Consider the following 17,206-nt stretch of genomic DNA (forward strand, 5'->3'; position numbering starts at 1 on the left):
GTTCCAAACACTTTACTCTCCCGGATGTTTTAAGACGACGGACTGGAACAAGCCTACATTATGGTTTTGCCTGGTAAGTCACTTCTCTCAAAACAAGACTATTCACTAGATGTGACCTTATGACCTTGTCACAAAATATCCATACATGATGTTTTGATGAAAATATGATTGCTGTTCACATCAAATTAACACTAATCAATAAAATTTGAGTTCATTCAGAGCCACCGATTCCAACAGAACTTTGGAATCCCTAAAAATAAAATACAGACACACAGATAAGTATAGTATTTAATCGAAATATATTTGTCTAATATCTACAAAGTGTGAACAATTGGTCTTAAGAAAGCAGACAAAAGGCACAAAATTAGTATTACTACAGAGAAGCATTCATGCTACTGGATTGTATAAATATTCTCATTAGAGTGGCACAGTAAAAAATAAATTAAGCATTGAGCAAAGATCAAATACTTCATTTTCTCCTTGCTTTATATTCTGGTCATGTCTTGACCTCATTTGTAAAGGCTGAAGACTGAAACTGAACTGAAACCATGAAACACTTATGCAGGCTTTATGGATGTTTTAATCACAGTGGTTTCCTTGCAGAATTCGGGTCAAACGAGAGGTGCACTTTAAAAAAAATCCACAGGATATTCTCTTCTCTTTCCCCAAACGAAATATAAGATTGAGGCTGTGGTGGTGCATGTTTGTATATGCATGCGTGTATTTCATTTCTAAAGCCCTTTTTTCAGGATAAAGGTAGTGCAGTCTCCATATGACTTGTTTTCTACCATGAAAGAAGCAGCTTCTGAAAATTGTATGACTAGAGCTTTGAGCATGAGAAATTACCAGAAAGCTTCTGGGGCAAGGAGATGCGAGGAACATTCCAAGGTAGGCCTGGCTCTAGGCTCTCCCAGGGGTGCTCCATCCTAGAATGCTCCGGCATAAACCTTTACCAGCTTCCTGCCCGCTCCCCATCCAGCAGGAAATGGCAGTTGATCTGTCTTGCATATGGACAAACAAATGTTGACTTGGGAGGGGAGTGGGAAGCACAGCGATAATTCTGAAATGACAGCCACCTTCTACCAGACGGACAGCAGTAGGGCCATGCCAGTTCACCTTTGTTTGGACAGGAGTTGTCAATTGGAGAATACTTTGTGAGTGCAAAAGTATTTGGCAAAGTGAAAAGTAGAAAACTTCAAACCTCATTGATAAAAAGGAGCTCATAATTACCCACTTCAATATTGGTAAGTGCACTATTTACATGTGTAATAATATCCAGCAGACATAGCACATGCGTGTGAACATACAGTGTGCCGAGAGCTTGCACACAGACGTGTGTGCACACGCATGCCCCAAATGGCTCTTGAATAAATTCTATCCCATAGTAGAGTCTGGGGGTGCATTTTTCACAGTACGTAATTTCTCTCTCAGGTACCATGTCTTGAATGCTATCAAGAGGTCTCAGGGAATACCAGCAGAACCTTGATACTGTACCACTTTAATTCCTACAAAAACAGGACCATTTCTGAAAGCTCTGCATCTCCACCCATTAGTGTGCCTTCCAAAGCGGATTGTAGTATACCCAGCCGTCACCCTGCAAGAGAGAGGAGGACACATCATTACATGGAGACCTGTCGGCGAGGCAAGGGGAGAAGCAAGGGTATCCCCTGCTGCGCTACTAACACACAGTACTGGTTACCATCTATCTGTTCAGGACCACCAACCTGTGTGCCTGCCTCTCCTGATGTCTCACAGCCAAGCCACGCTGGTGGTCTCACCACCCCTCCTCAGCCCGGCTGCTTTTTAGAGCCCATGGGATCTTCATATCTGGCATTTTGGAAGCAAACCCCACAAAATGACCAAAATAACGAGGGGGAGGGCTTTGTTGGTTTACATCAAGGAAATTAGTTGGCCAAAAAAAAAAAAAAAAAGGCCTTTGAAACAGGGGGACAGGAGAAAAAAGAGGGTAGTTGGACAAATGGACAGGGACGAGAAAAGACAAGGGCCTGAATAGGAGGAATCTGCCCAAACCCGTGATTTTTACCACCCACCAACCTGGAGGGGAGTGCCCAACAAAGGGCACGCGCAAGGCAGCAGTCAAAAGACATCAGCACACACAGGAGAGGACAGCAGTCAAATACCAGCGAGGAAAAGGCAAGAATCAAAATGGTATGCAATCTGGTGCTAGGCTAGAGGGATGTACGGAATGTTAACTATGCTGGTGCTGGGATGATTTGTATTCTTTAAATATCCTCAAGCCTCCTGTTATAAACAGACTGGCTTTTCTTACACCCTATGGGAGGAAAACAATGTTTTTTGGTTGTTGTCATTTTACTTTTTAATGTGCAACTTTCCACACAAGCCAGGCAACCTAGTTGTCTCAGAGAGACCAGATCCAGCAGAAGGATCCTTGGGGGATTCTGTGATGGTTAATTTTATGTGTTGACTGGCCCCGGATTAAACATTGTTTCTGAGCACAGGGGAGGGGGCAGTGTTTCCAGATGAGGGTAGCATTTGAATTGGTGGGTGGAGTAATGTAGATATCCCACCCCCATGAGGGTGGGCATCATGCAATCTGCCCAGGGCCTGAATGGAACAAAAGGTGGAGGAAGCAGGAATCGGCCCTTTCTTGCCTGCCTCACTGTTGAGTTGGCACCTCATCCTGACGTCTACCCTCGGCTGGGATTCACACTATGGGCTCCCCTGGGTCTCAGGCCTTTGGACTGAATCATACCACTGGCTTTCCTGCGGTTCCACCTTGCAAACCACAGATCCCATGGCTTTTCGGCCTCCACAATCTCATAATACATCTATTTAAATTTCTATCTTCTGTTGGTTCTGTGCTGTTTCTCTGGAGAACCCTGATTAATACAGAGTCACCTCCCCTGGGCAAGGCCTCCAGACAGGGATACACTCAGAGTCTCCCCAGGCAGGCTTCCTGTCTGAATGAGCATCTGACCTTGACATCTGCGCTCAGCCCACGGCCCTAGTTCCCGCCTCTAGGAGACATGTGGTTGCTTCCTGCTCCAGACCAGAAGCCCACCTCAAGGTCACTAACTCTCCCCGCAGACCTCCAGCTCCACGGAGCCATCCTTCCAAGGAGCAGAAGTCAGACACCAGCAGTGCCTAGGCAAGGAAAGCCCAGACAGATTTCAACTGGCCCTTAGAGTTTACATTTTTAAAAATTCCTTGACACCAAGTGAATATCAGATCTCATAAAAATTCTGATTTCTGGCTTCTCTTGAAGAACTGGGCCATCAGCCTGTGACGGCCTGGAGGTCAGTGGCATCCACCCTTTTAGATACGGACCCTGGGTCTGCCCCGCCCTCACCGGCCTGTTTCTCTCCTTGATGCTGCGAGACTCCTGACCAGCCTGCCTTAAAAATTGTGGCTCCTACACTTTTGTCATTTCCAATTCTGTTCTCAGAATGCTGCCCAGCTGTGCCACAAACAACTGGGCACAGGGCGCCTTGCCCAGCAGGTGGGCAGTCGGGGGGTGAGGGGCGTGGGGGGTGGGGTCCCCTTCCAACACCACTTAGCAGCAGCGCGGGGACGCGGACCCCCGCGGGCCTCCCCAGCACATCCATCCTCCATTGGGCCCCTGGGAGGCAAAGCTCTGAAAGGGTGCTGTCATCGAGAAGGTTCCAACCCACCCAGGTGTGGAGCTGGGCTGGGAGGGGCTTCCCGACTAATTTGCTACTGAAGGCAGAGTAGCAGGGCTGTGGTCGTTGCGAAGCAGGACGCCGCCAGAGCCGCAGCCCCCTCCGTGCCTCCCCGAGGCGGGGGTGCCTCCCTGATGGGGCAGCCTGGGGAGCAGCAGGCGCCCATGGGACCGCCTGGCGCCGCTGGAGCCACGGCCACCACGCCCAGGCCTCCCAGGCCCTCCCTGCCCGTCCTCCCCGCCCAGGACGCCCCGCAGGGTCACCTCCTGGATGAAGTACTTGGGCCGCCACGGCGTGCGGAGGTTCTCCCGCTTTCGCTCCTCTGCGCGCTGCTTCTCCTCCAGCCGCCGCTTCTGCTCGGTGGCGGCGTCGATGTCCCCCAGCCGCAAGCATCGGGTCACCTCCTGCCAGAGGTTCCTGGGGGCGGGGGTCATTGGGGACAGGAAACAGTCAGGCAGGGCCAGCAGCCTGAGGCTGCGGTCCTGGGCGAGGAAGGGCCCGAGCCGAGGATGCTGGGCTGCGGGGCGGGAGGGGGCGAGCAGCTCACTCCACAGGCCCAGAGCCCCACCTGCACCCAGATCTGAGTCCCCTCTCCCCTCCCGGGCTCTGAGGGTCTAGACCAATCTAGGGATGACTGGAGCAATCAAACTGCTCCTACAGACAGAATCTACAGCAGACCCTGCCACGGGGCATTCACCACATTCCTAAACATTTTACATATGGATTAACTCATCTCATCATCACAACGCCCCAGGGATACAGATGCGATACTATCACCCCATCGTAAAGGGGAGAAAAACAGATCCACATAAAGTGAAGTGACCTGCCGGAGGTCAGCAAGCTGATGGATGTGAACAGGGGCTGCTCTCCCACCGGGAGCCCCGTATTAGGAGTTACAGACACTGGGGGATCCGTCACCTCCCCGTGTCTACACGCAAACTTAGACACATTCATTCATTCATTCACCCACTCAGTCCTTCGTTCACTGGAGAAGGCGGCAGCTTCCCTCCTCAGGAAGCCGGGGTGCCCCCTCCAGTCCCACTCTGTGCTGGGGGGGGGGGGGGGGAGGACCAGCACTGAGGTGAAGGCGGACACTTCCTCACTTCGGCACATCAGGACCAGTCGGGATTCCGCACAAGGGAACCAGCGGGCTTCTCCGCAGCGAGCACCAGCACCCCCACCCCCACCCCCGGCTTTGGGGACAAGATGCCTCTGCAGCTGGGGCCGAGCGGACGCCCCCCGTTAGATCCTGGGCCAGGAGCCCGCAGGGGAGTGGCCAGTGCAGCCAGGACAGCAGCCCTCCTGGGGGACCCGGGCCCAGGAACCGATGGGGCCCGGGCTCTGGCTGCAAGGCCAGCCTGCCCACCGCCGCCCAGCACCCCCCCCATGCAGAGGGTACAGTGGCACCCTGGCTCCTAACTTACACAGGAGAAACCTCTGGAAGGTGGGAGAAAGCCAGGTCCTACCGGCCTCACTGCCCTTGCTCTCTCTACCACGCCCTGACAGCTGACTTAAGAGGGGGAAAGATGGCCTAAAACAGGAAAGGAAGGTGCGGAAGGAGACAGGGAGGGCTGGGTGCCGGGTCAAATCAGTCTTTTCCATCACCTGAACGCTCAACACACACCTGGCGCTGAGGGAAGGACTGGGTGCCCGGACATCCAGGGTCGGGGTGCTCTCAGGGCAGGACCTCCCCTGAGAAGGCCCATCATAAAATAGTGGCCCCAAATTTAGAGGGTAGAGAGCCCCAGGGACTGCAGATGGGGTGGTGAGCAAAGAACCGGCCCACAGGTCAAGGGCTCTGCCCAGACACCCACAGGGTCCAACCAAGAGCCCCCTGGAGGGGCTCTGCTTCGGAAGGCTCTGAACCTCAGGACAAAGGGAAAGGCAAAAAAGCCTTCAGGGCGGAGAGGGCGGAGGCAAGTCTGCAAGAAAAGCAAAAAGGAAGCCCAGGGGAGCCTTTGCTAGAAGCGGAGGTCCTGGTGGCCAAGGGCCAGGTGGTGGCTAGGCCGGGCGTGGAGGGCTCCAGCCCGAGCAGGATGCCTGCGCGGGCCGGGCTCTGAGCGTCGCGAGCACACTGACAGTACTGGGCCGATGTAAGCGCAGCCTCACTCTCCCCTTAATGGGGCAGGGGTTCCCCTCCACCGGGGCCGGTGGGGGCTGAGACCACTGGGTGGGCCCTCCTTCGCCTCCTCAGGTGAGGCCTGGCACAGGGGACTGGGCTCAGGTGCTCTGAGCGGCGGGTGCCACACCTCAAGGCCATTCCCGCCTCGGAGAACAAGGTGGGCTGCTGGGTTTGTCAGCAGCCCAGGCCCAGGTTCCAGTAAAGTCCACGTATGCGAGACGGGAAGAGGCGATACGCCCCCCCCTCTCTGGTTCCAGACTCCATCCTCCATCCATTCCACCCCCAGCAAGGCTTGATGAGGAGGAGCTAACCTACTCAATAGTCTTGGAAGAACAGCTCAAAGGAATCACAGTTTTGTTCTCAACAGCCATACCAGAAACAAGCGGTGCTGTGACAGCAAGCACAGGAATCCCGATTCTGGGGAGGTGTCGTCAGAGGCCAGGGGACGGATTCCTTCCTGTCACCGCCCAAAGGGCTGGGTTCACGCCCGCCATTTGGACACAGAGAAGGTTACACACACTCTGATCAACAAGAACAAGTGGACTAATCCTACCACAAAGCCAAGTTTCCAGGACACTGCAGCCCTCTTTCTATTAAACTCGGTGATAGTGTATGATTTATACACACTGGTATCCCTGCTTTGTTTCCACATAAAAAGCACCTTTCCAATTTCGTTACAAACTCTTCTTGTAATGGCAAACCCTTTCGCAGAATCATCTGTAATTTCACTCCAACCCTATATCCTCTTTCTACAGAGCAGCATGCTTTTAGATAAGAGCAGGGGCCAGCAAACGTTCTCTGTAAAGGGCCAGAGAGGAAACGTTTTAGGCTCTGCAGGCCATTTGGTCTGGGTCGCAACTGTTTCACTGCTATTGTAGGGAGAGGGCGGCCACAAACAAGATACAAACAAAAGGACGCAGCTGTGTTCCTGTAAAATTTTACAAAAATCAGCCAGAGATGGGATCTGGCCCGTGGGCCGTAGCTGGCTGACCTCCTGGATTAAAAAAATTAAAATGGGGCTTCCCTGATGGCGCAGTGGTTGAGAGTCTGCCTGCCAATGCAGGGGACATGGGTTCGAGCCCTGGTCTGGGAAGATCCCACATGCCGCCGAGCAACTAGGCCCGTGAGCCACAATTACTGAGCCTGCGCTTCTGGAGCCTGTGCTCTGCAACAAGAGAGGCTGCGATGATGAGAGGCCCACGCACCGCGATGAAGAGTGGCCCCCACTTGCCGCAACTAGAGAAAGCCCTGGCACAGAAACGAAGACCCAACACAGCCATAAATTAATTAATTAATTAATTAATTAATTTAAAAAATTATTTGAAAAAAAATTAAAATGGCATTTTTCCAGAAGATTCTGCTTCTGTACCTGCATAAACATCACTTTAAGTGGCTTGCGGGATACTCATACGCTAGAGTGAATTCTCCGTAGTTCACTTAACTGTTTTCCAATCGTTGCACTGTTAGATGGTTTCTTTTTTTCCTTTTGTTTATCATTTAGTTTTTTTTTTTTAAATACCCAAATTTCATATTTAAAACCTTTTGTGAATTGAAGAATTTTCCCTTAGATGAGAGTCCCAGAAATGGACTGCAAGAGGAGAACTCATAAATTTAGAGCTACTGATCCGTGCAGCTAACCTGCACACCTGCCTCCCGGAAGCACAGGGCATAGAGTGTTAACTTTATCACAGCCTTGCCGGCACTGAATTGTTTTGAATTATGTTGCTAATCTGCTAAGAAAAACAAAAGTATCTCATTGCTTTGCTGCACAGTTCTTTGATTACTAGCATCTCTCTGTATTTAACTTTGCAATTAAGTAACAGACCCACAGAGTTGACAAACTCTTTTAGGACAGGCATTAAAGTCTGGGCGGGCTGTCTTCACACTCCACCCCATGACTGCAGAGCAACTAAACTGAAAACAACAAAGGATCTACGCGGAAGTGACACACAGAGGACAATTCAAGTTTCCAAAGGAATTAGAATGTGATTGCTGGCCCCTTTGCATTGGGCTTCCTCTCTGCCCCCTGGGTCAAGTGCTGAGGACAACAAAGCTTGGAGAGGAGCACATGGCCTGGTCCCCACCTGGACTCCATGGGGCCCTGCTTCTCCAGGGGTCGGATCTTCTTGGGGTACACTGGCAGCATGGTCGTGTCAATGACCTTGGTCTCCCCGTTGTTGTAGGTGAACTCTAGGGTCCCATTCCACTCGCCGTGGGCTTTGCACACAATGGTGTTGGTCGGGTTGTGCTTCACTTCTGCTGTGACCCTGCATTAATGAAGCATCGAATAAACACGCTTTGCAAGATTATTAGAACAGAGACTGACTTCAAAAGGCATCCTCACATGTAGAGATTTTTTTTATGGGGTTGCTTTTTGCTCTTTTGCTCAAAGACTAGCTCTTAAAATGTGATCTAATATCCTTGAGCAGAAAAAAGCAAGCATCAGTGGGAAAACAGGTAGGATCTGAATAAAGTCTGTAGATTAGTTCATAGGAATGCAGCAATGTTAATTTCTTAGTTTTTTTTCAATTGAAGTATAGTTAGTTTACAATGTTGTGTTAGTTTCAAGTATACAGCAAAGTGATTCAGTTACACACACACACACACACACATACATATATATACTTTTTCAGATTCTTTTCCCTTATAGGTTATTACAAGATATTGAACATAGTTCCCTGTGCTATACAGTAGGTCCTTGTTGTTTACCTATTTTATATATAGTAGTGTATATATGTCCATCCCAAAGTCCTAATTTATCCCCCCAATTTCTTAGTTTTTTTCAATTAGTATTGTTTTACTGATTTTTGACAATAAATTAGATAGGCGGTTGAAAGTTATACATGTTTTACACTATATTGTATACACTATATATTGTGATTTGTTTAGTTGAATTTCATCAATTTCTTAGTTTTGATAAAAACGCCAAGGTTTTATAAGATGTTACTATTGGGGTGGAAATCACAAAACTCAGTAAAAACAAAATATAAATATCAATTAAGTCTATCTGGTCTATTGTGTCATTTAAAGTAGAACTAACTACCATATGACCCAGCCATCCGACTACTGGGCATATACCCTGAGAAAACCATAATTAAAAAAGACACATGTACCCCAATGTTCACTGCAGCACTATTTACAATAGCCAGGACATGAAAGCAACCTAAGTGTCCATCGACAGATGAATGGATAAAGATGTGGCACATATATATAATGGATTATTAGCCATAAAAAGAAATGAAATTGGGTCATTTGTAGAGACGTGGATGGACCTAGAGACTGTCATACCGAGTGAAGTAAGTCAGAAAGAGAAGAACAAATATCGTATATTAACGCATATATGTGGAATCTAGAAAAATGGTACAGATGAACCTATTTGCAGGGCAGAAATAGAAAGGCAGATGTAGGGAACGGGTGTGTGGACACGGGATGCGGGGGGCGAAGGGGAGGGTGGGATGAATTGGGAGATTAGGTTTGACATAAATACACGACAACATGTGTAAAACAGACAGTAAGTGGGAAGCTGCTGTATAGCACAGGGAGGTCAGCGCGGTGCTATGCGATGGCCTAGATGGGTGGGAGGGGGGAGGGGGGAAGGGGGAGGGAGGTCCAAGAGGGAGGGGTTATATGTATACATATAGCTGATTCACTTCACTGTACAGCAGAAACTAACACAACATTGTAAAGCAATTATACTCCAATAAAAAATATATATAAAATATTAAAAAATATATATATATATATATACACCCTTCTCCTCCCTCAAATAGCAACTAATAGTGTACATTTCAACCACCAAAAGAGTGTAAGAGTCTAGGGGGAACTTTTCGATCACTAAACAAGGTCGAACCCCTCCAGCCTGGCTTCACAAGGGCCCCTGGTGGAGATGTGTGGCCCTTTGCCTCACCCACCCGGCCCGGGGGCTCCGGGTCTCAGCTCTGGGTGAAGGCAGAGCCCACCTCCCTCTCCGCAGGAACCTGCTGCAGGCAGAAACGGGAGGTGGAGGAGCCCGGGCCCTCTTTTTCTAATGGCCAAGCTCGGGATGAATTTGGTGTTTTCAAACCCAGGTCTGGAGTTTTTCTCCCTGAGCCTGAAAACCGCCGGGAGCCCGGGCGGCACCAGGAATCCTCCCAGCAGCACACAGCGGAAGCGTATCCGTGCTGTGCTGGTAACGCTTTAACAACGGGCTCGCCAGGAAGGAAAACGCCCGGTTTACAGCTTTTGCCAGTTTCTGTGCTGCCCCACCCACAGCGGATCTCAAGCTACCACTGGGGCATGAGGGGCCGCGGAGCCGGGGAGAAACGCGCATAATCAGCTCTTGGGGGCTGGTATGTTTGGCTCCAAAACGGCCACTGAAGGTGCCTACTTTGCAGGGGACACTCCAGCACCCCACGTGAACGCCATCCAGAAAAGCTTTGCAAGAAAAAGGTCAAAGATGGGGGCTTGCTTATTATCCAGCAATCTGCTCCAAAGGGGGAAATTAATAATTAGAGCCATAAAAACGAGGCAATGCTCCCCTCAAACAGTGAGCCTCTCCTTCTGTTTCTTAGGACCTGCTTCCCGGCTTCCAAAAGGAGAGAAACGGTCCTGCTCTCATAGATGCAGGATTCAGGATGTTGCATGGAGCTCACAAAACAACTGCATCAGTGCAGGTCAGGCCTCGGGCCTCGGGCCTCAGAAGTGAGAGGTTACCATAACGCCAGAAGCCCTTTGTTCTCTGGGGCATGTTCCGTCAACACATCACCAGACTGGGGAGGGTTCAAGACGCTGCCCGGTGAGACATGTCATCTGAAACAGATCTGTTAACTTGATCTTGATTTTTCAACTCATCCCACGGCTGGAACCCAGTCTTCTGATGCAGACAAGAAACCCTGGGGCATCGTGATCGGACAGAGACGGAGTCTCCCTGGCCCCTCCTACCTGTGGACCTTCCCCCCGTAGAAAGGCTTTGTGTGGAAGATCACTGTCGCTGAGTACCCGGTCTTGGCGCAGGTGATGCTGACTTTTCCTCCGAGCTCCACCCAAGGGATGGTGAGGATGGACCGGGCGTAGGCACTGGGCAGGGTGAACACATAATCCTCCCCATGCTCCAGGAGCCGCAGCACACCTGAGGAAGACAGGAGGGAAGGGTTAGGCTCGCACACCAGGAAAGCGCAGCTGGTGAAACCCAGGAGGACCCTGAGGGGCTCCCGGGCACGGAGGCCTTTTTGTCTCCTGTTTCTTGTAGCCTCCATGACCTTCCCTGAGTTCCAAAGGGCAGATTGCAACAGTTGCTAGTCAAGGAAGGAGCAGCCAAGAAACCACCTAGGCGAGATGAAAGGGACCAGAGAAGCCCATCAAGATGAGGAGACCTAATAGCACCTGAGACCCTGCACGCACCCTAATCTTATCAGTGACCCCACCCTTGAACTATTGCTATAAAACTCCTCACCAAATCCTCCCCAATTGGGACACATAGTTTTTGAGGGCAGAAGCCCGCTGTGTCCCCCTTTGCCTGGCAAAGCAATAAAGCTATCCTTTTCTACTTCACCCAAAACTATGTCTCCGAGATTCGATTCAGCCCCGGTGCACAGAGAAGCTGAGCTTTGGGCATCGCTGGGGACCAGAAGACGCAAAGATGAGAAACCAAACACGCTCCTGCAACAGACGTCACGCCTCCCACCTCTGCAAAGGCCGGCCACCCACGTGCCATTTATCTATTCGCTGCATCTCTACTGCGTGAGAGACGCTGAGAACACATGGTGAGCAAGACAGACCCGCTCTCTGCCCTCAAGGAGCCAAATAGAAAGGTGGGCGTGAATGAAGCACTCGCAAACACAAAACTGTGACTGTGATGGGGTGGGAGGGGGAGGTGCCTGGGGCCTCCAGCAGCAGGAGCTGAGCTGGGAGGGGAGGCTTCCCGGCGGAAGGGACACTCGAGCTGGGTAAGAGTTGAGTTGGGGAAGAGTGGAGGGAAAGTAGAAGCAGGGGGAGGCATGTGCAAAGGCCCTGTGGTGGGAAGGAGCCGGGTGAGCATGGGGGTCTGAGAAAAGGGCCCCAGTGAAGAAAGGGAAGTGGTGGGTATAGGTACGGAGGCTGCCCAGGTCTACAGGGGCCAGGCCTTGTCTTTAAACTTCGAAAAAGCCTGTGAAGGAGTTCTGCCTTTATCCTGAGAGCAGCAGAGACAACCTCAAAGGTTCTCAGGAAGTTACAAAGCAGAGTGCACAGCTGCTGTCACCACCTGGGGGGCACCCACCCCTTGATCAGAGGTTCTCCAGGCTGGGAGCCAAGTACTAGTCTTGGAGAGATCTGATCCTCTTGAAACAATGCAAAATGACGTGGGCCTGTCTCTGTTTCTAGGGAAAGGAACCACAGTTTTGAACAAGTTCTCAAAGGCTGCCGTGAACTACCCCGACAGGCGCCATCTCCCGGGGCTGCTGTACAGCTGGTGCACTGACACCCAGCCCCTGCTCTGGCTTGTCCGGTCGGGCACCCACAGGGGCCCCTCTGCTGAGGGCAGCACCTCCTGGGCTGGCAGAGGCCTGAGAACCAGCACGCCTGGCTTGCTGAGGTTTGCTCTGTGTGAGGGGCCTTCTCGGCCTCCCACCCCGCACTGGGGCTTCGCTCCCTGTAGAAAAGCCCTCCCAGCTCTATTCCTGCCCACTCTGGGCCTGCAATGGTCAAGTGCAGCAAGAGCCTCAGGAAGGTCAGTTCTGTCCTTCGGCCGGAACTATGTGGCTGGAGGTGTTAGTGATGTCCTCTCCCTGGGCCCCTGGTTCCTCCACTGGAAAAAGCAAGGAGGGGGGGGCTCCATGTGCCCTGGGGGACCCTTCCTGGCCACCCAGCACTTCCAGGGACTTCACATGCAGTGTCTTCTGTGAGCTTCACAACCATTCAACGCAGCATTAATTATTATCATTTTTAAATGAGGAGGTAGAAACGGAAACTCAGGGGTTAAGTAATTTGACTGGTCGGTACTTCTCTCTGAGGCTAGATAAGCATCTCAATCAACAGAGCTAGATTACTAAGCCCTAAAAAAGAATGAAATAATGCCATCTGCAGCAACATGGACGGACCTAGAGATTATCATACTAAGTGAAGTAAGTCAGACAAAGAAAGGCAAATACCATATGATATCACTTATATGTGGAATCTAAAATATGACACAAATGAATTTATCTATGAAACAGACCCACAGACATAGAGAACAGACTTGTGGTTGCCAAGGGGGAGGGATGGAGTGGGAGTTTGGGTTAGCAGATGCAAACTATTATCTATAGAATGGATAAACAACAAGGTCCTACTGTATAGCATGGAGAACTATATTCAACATCCTGTAATAAACCATAATGGAAAAGAATACGGAAAAGAATGTATATCTACACACGCACACACACATATACGTATAACTGAGTCACTTTGTTGTATAGCAGAAATTAACACAACACTGTAAATCAGCTACACTTCAATAAAATTAAAATAAATTAAAAAAAAATCAATCAATCAACAGAGCTAGAATCTGCCCAGCAGAGACAGTGTATGTGTGTGTGTCCCTTTCAGCCCTGGGAGCTCGCCAGGAGAGTCTGAGGAGAGGGGACTAAAGGTACAAAGGGATCACGAATGCTGAGTTTCCAAAGTCAATATGAAGATGTACTCAGGAGTCACTCAATTTACCCTTAAAAACTCCTTGCATCGCCCATGAGCCACAGTTTGTGGAACAAACCAGGCTTGTCCAGAACCCGCAACCTCACCCCCAGGTAAGTCCAGCAAAGTTACACCTGCTGACCCACAGACACAGGGGGCTGGCGTGGAAACCCCAGGGGACGGGCCCATGTGCGTCTGGGGGTCGTGACCTCCCCCAGGGAGGCGGGACGCTCACACATGGGCACAGGTGGGAGAGAAGACCCCCCCGAGAAAAAGCAGACTCAGGTCACTCACAATCACGTGGGCAGGACTGGGGGGCAGAGATTGCAGCAACATTTAAATCTCTCTCCCTAACCAGGAAGAGAATTGAGTACATGTAACATAAATGCACAGACAGTAAGACTCCACTACACCAAATACACGGAATATCAGAGCACACTGACTTCTCCCCACCTCCCCACTCACCAGAGCTCTCAATGAAATTACACCATCTTCCCCAAAGCCAAGCCTTGGGCCACCGAACACCCTCCCTCTGTCACTTACCCCTCCCCACAGTTCAGGGGGCAGAGCTGCCCCAGGTGACCGCTGAGGCCCTGTCCTGTGATGCACAAGGGTGGACCTGTGTCTGCAAGGAGGATTCGACACCAGTGTGTCGCTTCTTTCAGCTTGTGCTCAGGACCCTGGAAGAAGAATGGCCAGGCCTGGTATACTTTTTGTTTCCAAGCCTACTTTGTGCCTTTCCTAGAATTAGGCTGCTAAGAAGAGAGCGAAGCAGGTGGTAAGTTCATGCCGAACAGGTCTGACACCAACAGTCAAGAGGAACCGGAAGTGGAAGTTGGAAAGAGAGAGGCTCCAGCAGACCACCCACCCACCCCTCCGCCCCAGTTCCACTCGCGAGCCTCCGGCTCCCGGAGTGCCAGCCGCATCCTCCTGTGGCAGCGGGAGGGGCCCTGAGACCCTGAGGAGGAGGCTGCCGGCCCCTCTGTCACCTGCCTTCCAGGGCCCAGAGAAGGCAGCTCTCCGTCCCCCATCCTCACCCTCCATGCTGATGGACTATGTGGCAGTAAAGTCCTCCCAGGGGCCCAAATGTCCCCTGACAGCACTGCCCCACCCCCGATGTCTACGATGTCCCCCTCTGCTGTCAGCCTTTCCAGCCTTTGACCTGCCGTACTTTGGGGACCCCCACCCATTTGCACATCATCCTGCGGTGGCCTCTCTCCGTGGACCAGGACCACGCGACAGCCACGAGCGCCACGTGCTGAGTCTTCCTGGTCTCATTCACGAATATAAACTCGGTGAGGTAGGATCATACCACTGATATTTTCTTTAGAACATACTTACCTGGAGCATACGCCACCCTTTTTTAAAAGCCCTAGATGAGATCTTAGAGGATCATGCCAACTCCTCCGTCCCTCGCCAGCCTGGTGACCTTAAGTGCTCTGCCCCTCAGCTGCCTCATCCGTGATGCAGGGATAACGGTACCCGCACCTCAATGGGGCTGTAAAAAAGGCAACACTGAAACTCAGCTCAGGGCACGCAGCCTGCTACACCGCTGGAATCTTGATCACACCCCTATCTCTCGGCAGGTGAATTCTCAGCAGTGGTACTTCCACTTGGGAACAAAGAAGAAATCACAAAATCTGCTGATGGGTGATGCGCATGGGGGATGGGGAGCCAGGTGGGAGGCACCTTCCTCCCGCTCGTCTTCAGGAAAACCTCTTCCAAACCAAGGTGAAACTTCCCGCAAGTCCACAGAAATCAGAAAAGTGAGCCCCAGAGCAAGGCTGGTTTAAAGCACTGGCAAGACCACACTCCCAGGCTCTTTTCTGAAAATCCATAAATGTGCGCTCACTCATTAAATCACCGGCAATTATGCCTTCCCAGGACTCTTTTTTTCAGGATTGCATACAAAAATCTGTCCCTAATAATGAATAAAAGACTATATTAAAACTAGACTTGCAAATGGCCTCACAAATGAAAGCTCCTTTTTCATTAGCCTAAGAGCTGAGAGAAGCTGAAAAACACTGAATAATCATCTTTCCGGGACATAGCTAGTCCTCAAGCTGGGAGATTTTTGCTTTAAGTCCCACAAATTGATTTATCAATAAACGTAAGGCCAAGCACTAAGATTTTCCAACCGATAAATTTAAAATAACTCTGAGGAACCAAAATATTCCGACAGGGTGTTGACTCTGGAAAGAAAGCACAGAATCATGGAAAGCAACTCCGGGGAACTGGTCTTCAGGGCCCACAGTGCCGGCATTCATGGGCAAACGGGTCCCTGCCTGTCCCCACAGACCCAATTCAGAGGCTGTGCCATTTACTGGGCGCTGATCTGGAGTTCTGGCGGGGAGGGGTTTCAAGAGAAGCTGGATGAGCTCCGTCCCGAGCGGTGAGGGTGGGTACCAAGCAGAGGGGCCTCTGCTTCCATCCACGGATGGATGTCATCTCGGGGTTGGCTCAACAGTGTCACGCTTAGGGCCTTTCAGTGTCAGAGCTGAGGGACCATTCGGGGGAGGTCTCTGAGCTACAACCTCGGGGAATTCAAGGCATAATGAAGCACTTGATAATGGCATTTTATCATAGCCAAATAGGCCACAGCCTTAGGGCAATAACTTAAAATGTAAGCCCATGTATTTACATACAAAATTTCAAGTGGACCCATCTAATGTTTAAAATGAAGGGTTGGGGCTTCCCTGGTGGCGCAGTGGTTGAGAATCCACCTGCCAATGCAGGGGACACGGGTTCGAGCCCTGGTCTGGGAAGATCCCACATGCCGCGGAGCAACTAGGCCCGTGAGCCACAATTACTGAGCCTGCGCGTCTGGAGTCTGTGCTCCGCAACAAGAGAGGCCGCGATAGTGAGAGGCCCGCACACCGCGATGAAGAGTGGCCCCCGCTCGCCGCAACTAGAGAAAGCCCTCGCACAGAAACGAAGACCCAACACAGCCAAAAATAAATAAATAAATAAATTAATTAATTAAAATGAAGGGTTGGAGGGACTTCCCTGTCAGTCCAGTGGTTAGGACTCATCGCTTCCAATGCAGGGGGCGTGGGCTTGATCCCTGGTTGGGAAACTAAGATCCTATCAGCTGCATGGCAGTCAAAAGTTAAAAAAAAAAAAAAGAAAGAAAAAATGAAAGGTGGGAAAAAAATGTCACTTCATGCCCAACCAACAAATTCATGGAGGGTGCTGGGTCAGTGCAGGGAATGGAGTGAGGAAAGAAAAGCATCCCACCTCCCCCATTCACACTCCCCATAACCCCTCCCCCAAAGGAGCCCTGAGGACAGGAACCTGAACCTTTGGCTTTGAAGTCTGGGGATTCTTAGAAGCATTTTGTGTGAAAAATCCGAAAAACTGTGTGTTACAGAGCTCACATTTAATTAATATGAAAGAAAGGGGGACGTAGCTACTGAAAGGACTGAGACAAACTTAAAGCCTCACAAGAATGAGAGACGGTCCCCTGACCCTCTCCAGGCCCGTCGACAGCAGGAATACATGGGGGTGGGGGGGGTGACCAGGAAGGGGCCTTCCACAGTCTCTCTCCAGAATCTTCCTTCTGCTTTCTTCACTGAGAAGTTCTAAGTAGAATTTGCAAGCAGAGAGAAGAAGTGAGGGCAGCAAATCCCAGCTCTGCTCCAGGGATGCCACGGCCGAGGGTCTCAGCAGAGGGTGTTACGTGGTGTCCCACACACGCACAGCCTTAAGAGTGTGTCCAGGGCTGTGCAGAGTGAATGTAGGCTGCAACCCCTAGGCTGCCTGGAAGGAACAGGGCAGCCGAGATCCCGAACATCAGAGG

General features: G+C 50.9%; 1 protein-coding gene across 2 annotated transcripts in view; it reads right to left on the reverse strand.

Moving 5' to 3' along the window:
- Positions 1 to 312: 312 nt before the first annotated feature.
- OSBPL10 (oxysterol binding protein like 10) overlaps positions 313 to 17,206 on the reverse strand; it is a 371,839-nt gene continuing 354,945 nt past the window's right edge. For both annotated transcript variants that reach the window (XM_036868355.1, XM_036868353.1), the window contains exons 9-12: positions 10,705 to 10,891; positions 7,869 to 8,051; positions 3,926 to 4,079; positions 313 to 1,594 (exon numbers count right to left, since the gene is read on the reverse strand). In XM_036868355.1, coding sequence (XP_036724250.1) covers positions 1,550 to 1,594; positions 3,926 to 4,079; positions 7,869 to 8,051; positions 10,705 to 10,891 — 569 coding nt within the window. In that variant the 3' untranslated portion in view covers positions 313 to 1,549. The remainder of the gene's footprint in view (positions 1,595 to 3,925; positions 4,080 to 7,868; positions 8,052 to 10,704; positions 10,892 to 17,206) is intronic.

Source organism: Balaenoptera musculus, chromosome 11, assembly GCF_009873245.2.
Source record: "Balaenoptera musculus isolate JJ_BM4_2016_0621 chromosome 11, mBalMus1.pri.v3, whole genome shotgun sequence".
Classification (NCBI taxonomy): domain Eukaryota; kingdom Metazoa; phylum Chordata; class Mammalia; order Artiodactyla; family Balaenopteridae; genus Balaenoptera; species Balaenoptera musculus.